At 37.8% G+C, this 10,786-nt stretch overlaps 1 protein-coding gene across 1 annotated transcript; it reads left to right on the top strand.

The window, feature by feature from the left end:
• Positions 1 to 68: 68 nt before the first annotated feature.
• Positions 69 to 10,398, top strand: LOC138326251 (dimethyladenosine transferase 1, mitochondrial-like). Its single transcript, XM_069272372.1, has 3 exons — positions 69 to 745; positions 9,227 to 9,581; positions 10,241 to 10,398. The coding sequence occupies exons 1-3, from the start codon at positions 482 to 484 to the stop codon at positions 10,396 to 10,398; spliced, it is 777 nt and encodes a 258-aa protein (XP_069128473.1). The 5' UTR covers positions 69 to 481.
• Positions 10,399 to 10,786: the final 388 nt, after the last annotated feature.

Here is a 10,786-nt window from a genome sequence, read left to right as displayed (position 1 = left end):
ACAAGAATTGCTGAAATATTATGTCAGTAATGTTTTGGCATACGACAATTACCGCAAATTACAAGATGGCTGCGCCCATGAGGAAGGACAAACACACGAATGTCCAAAGTTTCGCCGATTATGGATATACACATGTGTTATGAAAAGCTAAAGATTGTTGCGCTCTATTTGAGTGTGTAATTAGTAACATTTATTTGAAAAATTCTCAGTTTCATCATTGCGATACCAATAACTGGATGTTTATGGACACAAGTTTTTCAGTCACCAGTAAAGGGAGATTACTCGCCCAAAATATTTAGTATACAGAGTGCATAGAAACTGTGAAAAAAACCCAGTGACGTTCAGAAAGAAATATTTTATGTTAAAAATCACATTTAAAATTACTAAAATGACAGTAATGACACATATGTAATATCTAATGTAACACAATAACTACTACTGTACATGTGCATACTGTACTCGGTTTCAAAATTTTAACAGGATGGCAGGGCGTTTGCCCCCTATGCCTACAGTGGCAGATGTTATAAGACTTTATCGAATCAGTGCGAAAAAACACCTTTCTCAAAACTTTCTGTTTGATATGAATGTCAACAAAAAAATTGTGAAAGCAGCAGGACGCATTACTAATGGACATGTTTGTGAGGTGGGGCCGGGGCCAGGAGGCATCACAAGGGCTATTCTGGACAAGGAAGTGGAGCACCTTGCTGTCATAGAGAAGGACAGCAGGTTTATACCTAGCCTAAAGGTAAAAACACAAATAATCAGCTAAATCATCAGACTGTCATCAAGAGCACGTCGTAAATACTACAAAATTCTTTCAGCTTTTGCTCAGTAGTTATTGATATCAATAACCCTTAAAAATATACCTGTCTATAGCTTAATTTTCTATTTATACCTGATAGGTAAGTCATGACACACCATTCTTTTTGACAATACAACCTACAGGTACATAGGATCACCATACAGGTATACATATCATAGGGTCACCATACAGGTACATATCATAGGGTCACCATACAGGTATATATCATAGGGTCACCATACAGGTATACATATCATAGGGTCACCATACAGGTACATATCATAGGGTCACCATACAGGTACATATCATAGTGTCACCATACAGGTATATATATCATAGGGTCACCATACAGGTATATATCATAGGGTCACCATACAGGTACATATCATAGGGTCACCATACAGGTATATATCATAGGGTCACCATACAGGTATATATCATAGGGTCACCATACAGGTATATATCATAGGGTCACCATACAGGTATATATATCATAGGGTCACCATACAGGTATATATATATCATAGGGTCACTATACAGGTACATATATCATAGGGTCACCATACAGGTACATATCATAGTGTCACCATACAGGTACATATCATAGGGTCACCATACAGGTATATATCATAGGGTCACCATACAGGTATACATATCATAGGGTCACTATACAGGTACATATATCATAGGATCACCATACAGGTACATATCATAGTGTCATCATACAGGTATACATATCATAGGGTCACTATACAGGTACATATATCATAGGGTCACCATACAGGTATACATATCATAGGGTCACCATACAGGTATATATATCATAGGGTCACCATACAGGTACATATCATAGGGTCACCATACAGGTATACATATCATAGGGTCACCATACAGGTACATATCATAGGGTCACCATACAGGTATACATATCATAGGGTCACCATACAGGTACATATCATAGGGTCACCATACAGGTACATATTATAGGGTCACCATACAGTTATATATCATAGGGTCACCATACAGGTATACGTGACATAGGGCCACCATACAGGTATACATATCATAAGGTCAACATACAGGTATATATCATAGGGTCAACATACAGGTATATATATCAAAGGGTCACCATACAGGTACATATCATCGGGCCACCATACAGGTATATATAATAGAGTCACCATACAGGTATATATTATATACTCGGCCGCGGTGGCCGAGTGGTTAAGATGTCCCGACATATTACCACAAGCCCTCCACCTCTGGGATGCGGGTTTGAATCCCATGTGGGGCAGTTGCCAGGTACTGACTGCTGGCAAGTGGTTTTTCTCCGTGTACTCCGGCTTTCCTCCACCAACAAACCTGGCACGTCCTTACATGACCCTGGCTGTTAATAGGACGTAAAACTAAACAATCCAAACCAAACCAAACCAGGTATATATCATAAGGTCACCATACAGGTATACATATCATAGGGTAACCATACAGGTATATATCATAGGGTCACCATACAGGTACATATCATAGGGTCACCATACAGGTATATATCATAGGGTCACCATACAGGTATATATATCATAGGGTCACCATACAGGTATACATATCATAGGGTCACCATACAGGTATACATATCATAGGGTCACCATACAGGTACATATCATAGGGTCACCATACAGGTATATATCATAGGGTCACCATACAGGTATACATATCATAGGGTCACCATACAGGTATACGTATCATAGGGTCACCATACAGGTATACATATTATAGGGTCACCATACAGGTATACATATCATAAGGTCACCATATACAGGTATATATATCATAGGGTCACCATACAGGTATATATCATAGGGTCACCATACAGGTATATATATCATAGGGTCACCATACAGGTATATATATCATAAGGTCACCATACAGGTATACATATCATAAGGTCACCATACAGGTATACATATTATAGGGTCACCATACAGTTATATATCATAGGGTCACCATACAGGTATACATATCATAGGGTCACCAAACAGGTATACGTATCATAAGGTCACCATACAGGTATACATATTATAGGGTCACCATACAGGTATACATATCATAAGGTCACCATACAGGTATATATATCATAGGGTCACCATACAGGTATATATATCATAGGGTCACCATACAGGTATATATCATAGGGTCACCATACAGGTATACATATCATATGGTCACCATACAGGTATACATATCATATGGTCACCATACAGGTATACATATCATAGGGTCACCATACAGGTATAGATATCATATGGTCACCATACAGGTATACATATCATAGGGTCACCATACAGGTATACATATCATAGGGTCACCATACAGGTATATATATCATATGGTCACCATACAGGTACATATATCATAGGGTCACCATACAGGTATATATATCATAGGGTCACCATACAGGTATACATATCATAGGGTCACCATACAGGTATATATATCATAGGGTCACCATACAGGTATATATATCATAGGGTCACCATACAGGTATATATATATCATAGGGTCACCATACAGGTACATATATCATAGGGTCACCATACAGGTATATATATCATAGGGTCACCATACAGGTATACATATCATAGGGTCACCATACAGGTATATATATCATAGGGTCACCATACAGGTACATATCATAGGGTCACCATACAGGTATACATATCATAGGGTCACCATACAGGTATATATATCATAGGGTCACCATACAGGTATATATATCATAGGGTCACCATACAGGTATATATATCATAGGGTCACCATACAGGTATATATATCATATGGTCACCATACAGGTATACATATCATAGGGTCACCATACAGGTATACATATTATAGGGTCACCATACAGGTATACATATCATAGGGTCACCATACAGATATACATATTATAGGGTCACCATACAGGTATACATATCATAAGGTCACCATACAGGTATATATATCATAGGGTCACCATACAGGTATATATCATAGGGTCACCATACAGGTACATATCATAGGGTCACCATACAGGTACATATATCATAGGGTCACCATACAGGTATACATATCATAGGGTCACCATACAGGTATACATATCATAGGGTCACCATACAGGTACATATCATAGGGTCACCATACAGGTATATATCATAGGGTCACCATACAGGTATATATCATAGGGTCACCATACAGGTATACATATCATAGGGTCACCATACAGGTATACATATCATAGGGTCACCATACAGGTACATATCATAGGGTCACCATACAGGTACATATCATAGGGTCACCATACAGGTATACATATCATAGGGTCACCATACAGGTATATATCATAGGGTCACCATACAGGTACATATCATAGGGTCACCATACAGGTATACATATCATAGGGTCACCATACAGGTACATATCATAGGGTCACCATACAGGTATACATATCATAGGGTCACCATACAGGTATATATCATAGGGTCACCATACAGGTACATATCATAGGGTCACCATACAGGTTTATATCATAAGGTCACCATACTGATATATATATCATAGGGTCACCATACAGGTACATATATCACAGGGTCACCATAGAAGTACATATCATAGTGTCACCATACAGGTATATATCATAGGGTCACCATGCAGGTACATATCATAGGGTCACCATACAGGTATACGTATCATAGGGTCACCATACAGGTATATATATATCATAGAGTCACTATACAGGTACATATATCATAGGATCACCATACAGGTACATATCATAGGGTCACCATACAGGTAAACATATCATAGGGTCACCATACAGGTATATATCATAGGGTCACCATACAGGTATACATATCATATGGTCACCATACAGGTACATATCATAGGGTCACCATACAGGTATATATCATAGGGTCACCATACAGGTATATATATCATAGGGTCACCATACAGGTACATATCATAGGGTCACCATACAGGTATATATATCATAGGGTCACCATACAGGTACATATCATAGGGTCACCATACAGGTATACATATCATAGGGTCACCATACAGTTATATATCGTATGGTCACCATACAGGTATACATATATTATGGTCACCATACAGGTACATATCATAGGGTCACCATACAGGTATATATATCATAGGGTCACCATACAGGTATATATATCATAGGGTCACCATACAGGTACATATCATAGGGTCACCATACAGGTATACATATCATAGGGTCACCATACAGGTACATATCATAGGGTCACCATACAGGTATATATCATAGGGTCACCATACAGGTATACATATCATAGGGTCACCAAACAGGTATACGTATCATAGGGTCACCATACAGGTATACATATTATAGGGTCACCATACAGGTATACATATCATAAGGTCACCATACAGGTATATATAGCATAGGGTCACCATACAGGTATACATATCATAGGGTCACCATACAGGTATACATATCATAGGGTCACCATACAGGTATATATATCATAAGGTCACCATACAGGTATACATATCATAAGGTCACCATACAGGTATACATATTATAGGGTCACCATACAGTTATATATCATAGGGTCACCATACAGGTATACATATCATAGGGTCACCAAACAGGTATACGTATCATAGGGTCACCATACAGGTATACATATTATAGGTTACCATACGGGTATACATATCATAAGGTCACCATACAGGTATATATATCATAGGGTCACCATACAGGTATACATATCATAGGGTCACCATACAGGTATATATATCATAGGGTCACCATACAGGTACATTTATCATAGGATCCCCATACAGGTAAACATATCATATGGTCACTATACAGGTACATTTATCATAGGATCCCCATGCAGGTATACATCATATGGTCACCATACAGGTATACATATCATATGGTCACCATACAGGTATATATATCATAGGGTCACCATACAGGTATACATATCATAGGGTCACCATACAGGTACATATATCATAGGGTCACCATACAGGTATATATATCATAGGGTCACCATACAGGTATACATATCATAGGGTCACCATACAGGTATATATATCATAGGGTCACCATACAGGTATATATATATCATAGAGTCACTATACGAATACATATATCATAGGGTCACCATACAGGTATATATATCATAGGGTCACCATACAGGTATACATATCATAGGGTCACCATACAGGTATATATATCATAGGGTCACCATACAGGTATATATATCATAGGGTCACCATACAGGTACATATCATAGGGTCACCATACAGGTATACATATCATATGGTCACCATACAGGTATACATATCATAGGGTCACCATACAGGTATACATATCATAGGGTCACCATACAGGTATATATATCATAGGGTCACCATACAGGTATATATATCATAGGGTCACCATACAGGTATACATATCATAGGGTCACCATACAGGTATACATATCATAGGGTCACCATACAGGTATATATATCATAGGGTCACCATACAGGTATATATATCATAGGGTCACCATACAGGTATACATATCATAGGGTCACCATACAGGTATATATATCATAGGGTCACCATACAGGTATATATCATAGGGTCACCATACAGGTATATATCATAGGGTCACCATACAGGTATATATCATAGGGTCACCATACAGGTATACATATCATAGGGTCACCATACAGGTACATATCATAGGGTCACCATACAGGTACATATCATAGGGTCACCATACAGGTATATATCATAGGGTCACCATACAGGTATATATCATAGGGTCACCATACAGGTATATATCATAGGGTCACCATACAGGTATATATATCATAGGGTCACCATACAGGTACATATTATAGGGTCACCATACAGGTACATATCATAGGGTCACCATACAGGTATACATATCATAGGGTCACCATACAGGTATATATCATAGGGTCACCATACAGGTACATATCATAGGGTCACCATACAGGTATACATATCATAGGGTCACCATACAGGTACATATCATAGGGTCACCATACAGGTATATATCATAGGGTCACCATACAGGTATATATCATAAGGTCACCATACAGGTACATATCATAGGGTCACCATACAGGTTTATATCATAAGGTCACCATACTGATATATATATCATAGGGTCACCATACAGGTACATATATCACAGGGTCACCATAGAAGTACATATCATAGTGTCACCATACAGGTATATATCAAAGGGTCACCATGCAGGTACATATCATAGGGTCACCATACAGGTATATATATCATAGTGTCACCATACAGGTATATATATATCATAGAGTCACTATACGAATACATATATCATAGGATCACTATACAGGTACATATCATAGTGTCACCATACAGGTATACATATCATAGGGTCACCATACAGGTATATATCATAGGGTCACCATACAGGTATACATATATTATGGTCACCATACAGGTACATATCATAGGGTCACCATACAGGTATATATCATAGGGTCACCATACAGGTATATATATCATAGGGTCACCATACAGGTACATATCATAGGGTCACCATACAGGTATACATATCATAGGGTCACCATACAGGTACATATCATAGGGTCACCATACAGGTATATATCATAGGGTCACCATACAGGTATATATCATAGGGTCACCATACAGGTATATATATCATAGGGTCACCATACAGGTATATATATCATAGGGTCACCATACAGGTACATATCATAGGGTCACCATACAGGTATACATATCATAGGGTCACCATACAGGTACATATCATAGGGTCACCATACAGGTACATATCATAGGGTCACCATACAGGTACATATCATAGGGTCACCATACAGGTATATATATCATAGGGTCACCATACAGGTATATATATCATAGGGTCACCATACAGGTATATATCATAGGGTCACCATACAGGTACATATCATAGGGTCACCATACAGGTATATATATCATAGGGTCACCATACAGGTATATATATCATAGGGTCACCATACAGGTACATATCATAGGGTCACCATACAGGTACATATCATAGGGTCACCATACAGGTACATATCATAGGGTCACCATACAGGTGTATATCATAGGGTCACCATACAGGTATATATCATAGGATCACCATACAGGTACATATATATCATAGGGTCACCAAACAGGTATATATATTATAGGGTCACCATACAGGTACATATCATAGGGTCACCATACAGGTATACATATCATAGGGTCACCATACAAGTACATATCATAGGGTCACTGTACAGGTATTCATTAAAATTTAAATAAAGTTTAACTATGTAAAAAAAAAATGTATACTGGTAGTGTTATTTGCTAGATGCATTCTATTTATTAATGACCAGAATTGTGGTGATTTGCAATTATAGTTTATAGTTGGAGTTATTTCCCCTCTCTCATGTCAATTGTCATTCAATTTTTGCTTTTCAGCCACTGATTATAAGTCTACAGCAAATATGGTGTCTAATAAGCGCCCAGAGCGTTAAAAAATTGAAAAAATGAAAAGGTGCAAAATAAGAAGAAATTGTTGCAAACCTATACAGTTTTGGTCTTATACCCGGCTAGTTGAAATGAGGGGAGGGGCGTTTATTTAAGCAATAAACTGTTACCAGATTGGACATACAGTTGATATGAAGCCCATCCGGAAGGAAGATAAATAGAATGGCGCCCGTTAGGGCGCCATGAATATTTATCTTTCGGACGGATGGGCTTCATATCAACTGTATGTCCAATCTGGTAACAGTTTATTACTTATATTTCCATTACGATTATTAAAATTCAACACTATACATGTATATCCTTTGAATTTTCCCGCTTGCGCTTGTGTTGACGTCACCAAGTTTAATAAACGGAACAGCCATATCATCAGCTTCTGAATATAGTTCAACACAAAACGGTTTGAAACAAGCGAACAAATGAAAATTATGCGATGATATTTTTTAATACATGCTACTTTGTAAACATGATAATACTATTAGATTTCATAGACCACACAACTTTAAAACCACTTTTTAAATTATTTGACCGTTATGTATAGGCGTAAGTATATATTGTATACACTGTCCGTGACGCGGCGGAAACGTTAACTATTCATACGCTTGACCAGATTGGAGTTCATAGCGTGATATTGCCCATCTGGTTTAACATAGATCAAACGGGAAACTGAAAGTAGAATGAAAATATAGGAAAATGGCCCTTTTTGGGTAGAATATGGTATATTGATATTGTATATTGTAAGTGAAAACATGCTGTGAACATCTCAGTGGCATAATTACTATTTGATCAATTATCATAAGAAATTCATATTATTTCAGTCCCTATCTCGAGAGTCCAATAATAGACTGCGAGTGATCCTTGGAGATGCGTTGTACTTTGACATGGGTCGCCTGTTCCCTGAGGATCTAGTGACTCCATGGGATAAAGGTCCCCCAAATATTCACATCATCGGGAACCTTCCCTTCAACGTAGCTACCCCTCTCATCATTAGATACCTAGAGGCCATTTCTAAACAAACTAGTGCCTGGCGCTATGGCCGGGTCAGGATGACCTTGACTTTTCAAAAGGAAGTAGCAGAGAGAATAGTATCACCCATTCTTAAAGATGAGCGATGTCGCCTTTCTGCTATGTGCCAAAACTGGTGTCATGTCACCCACAAGTTCACTATTCCAGGTAAGTTTCATTCGTTACTAGACAGCTAAAAGTCTGTGATGACCTTTTTTGATAATTTTCTAATGTTCTCTATCATAAATCTCTGTCTTTGGTGGCAAAATTTAGTGAGATAGTGCTATTAGTATAAAAAGGAGAAGTGTCCCACTGTTACAAGTAGAAACAACACGAATATACCACAGCCTCCCAAAACATTCCATACACTGTGACAGAGGTCATCCTTAATTGACCTTAGCTGTTAAGCCTAATCAATCAACGAGGCATATCCCTCTCTTCCCCCACATACAAAATGATTGTTGCCCTTGGTCATGGTACTAGCACATTATTGGGTTCTGTCTTTGCATAATATAGAGTTGTCTGCCCTGTGTATAGGTATTGATTGTTACATCATTTAATTGCAAACAGAACACCATATTTGAAAATGACTTGAGTTTAACTTACAAGAAAATACAGTCACAATCATCACCTTCCCGGAAAGAAGATAACTCTGTAATATGGAGAGACAAAATACTTTGACTGGAATTATTTTGCACTATGTTGCAGATTGTCCCTGTTGGATCTTTTATTAAATATTCTATCTGAACAAAATATTTCAAACATCATCTTGGCTATAGGTTCAGTACTGTGTTCCGACCACTATTTCCTATATAATTGTGTTGTAGGTGCCGCTTTTGTCCCAAGACCTAAGGTTGATGTTGGTGTGGTGCACTTCCTGCCACGTATCAATCCCGTGATTCCACTTCCTTTTCCCCTGGTGGAAAAAGTCTGCAAACTCATCTTCCACCACAGGAACAAAAAAATAACGTTTGGAATGAAGTAAGTTGTAAACCCATTTATATTGTAAATAAATTGACCTTGATGAATATTTTTTTAAAGTCACAAGGGTCAGGTAAGTTTCATCTCTCTCCCAGAACCAAGAAATCTATTAGTATTATGCTGAGATAAAAGGCCCCAGATATTTGTTTTAAATAAATGACCTAGACATTCTGTCAAGGTCAAAAGAGTCAAATTCTCTTATTGTTGAATGTTTTATATATTTATGTCTGAACCCAGGTAACTATTAAGGGTCGTTGGCCTCTTGTTCTGCTGTCGATTGAAAAATTTCAATATAAAAGCAATTAATATTGCCAGGAGTATGTGCGAATCGAAACCTGCTGATTGCTGTGGATAATTGCTTAAAGTTCTCTTGCAATAGAGACTACATATTT

This window comes from Argopecten irradians, chromosome 6, assembly GCF_041381155.1.
Source record: "Argopecten irradians isolate NY chromosome 6, Ai_NY, whole genome shotgun sequence".
NCBI lineage: Eukaryota > Metazoa > Mollusca > Bivalvia > Pectinida > Pectinidae > Argopecten > Argopecten irradians.
Note: the sequence above shows the minus strand (reverse complement) of the source record. Positions and strands in the feature narration are given on the sequence as shown.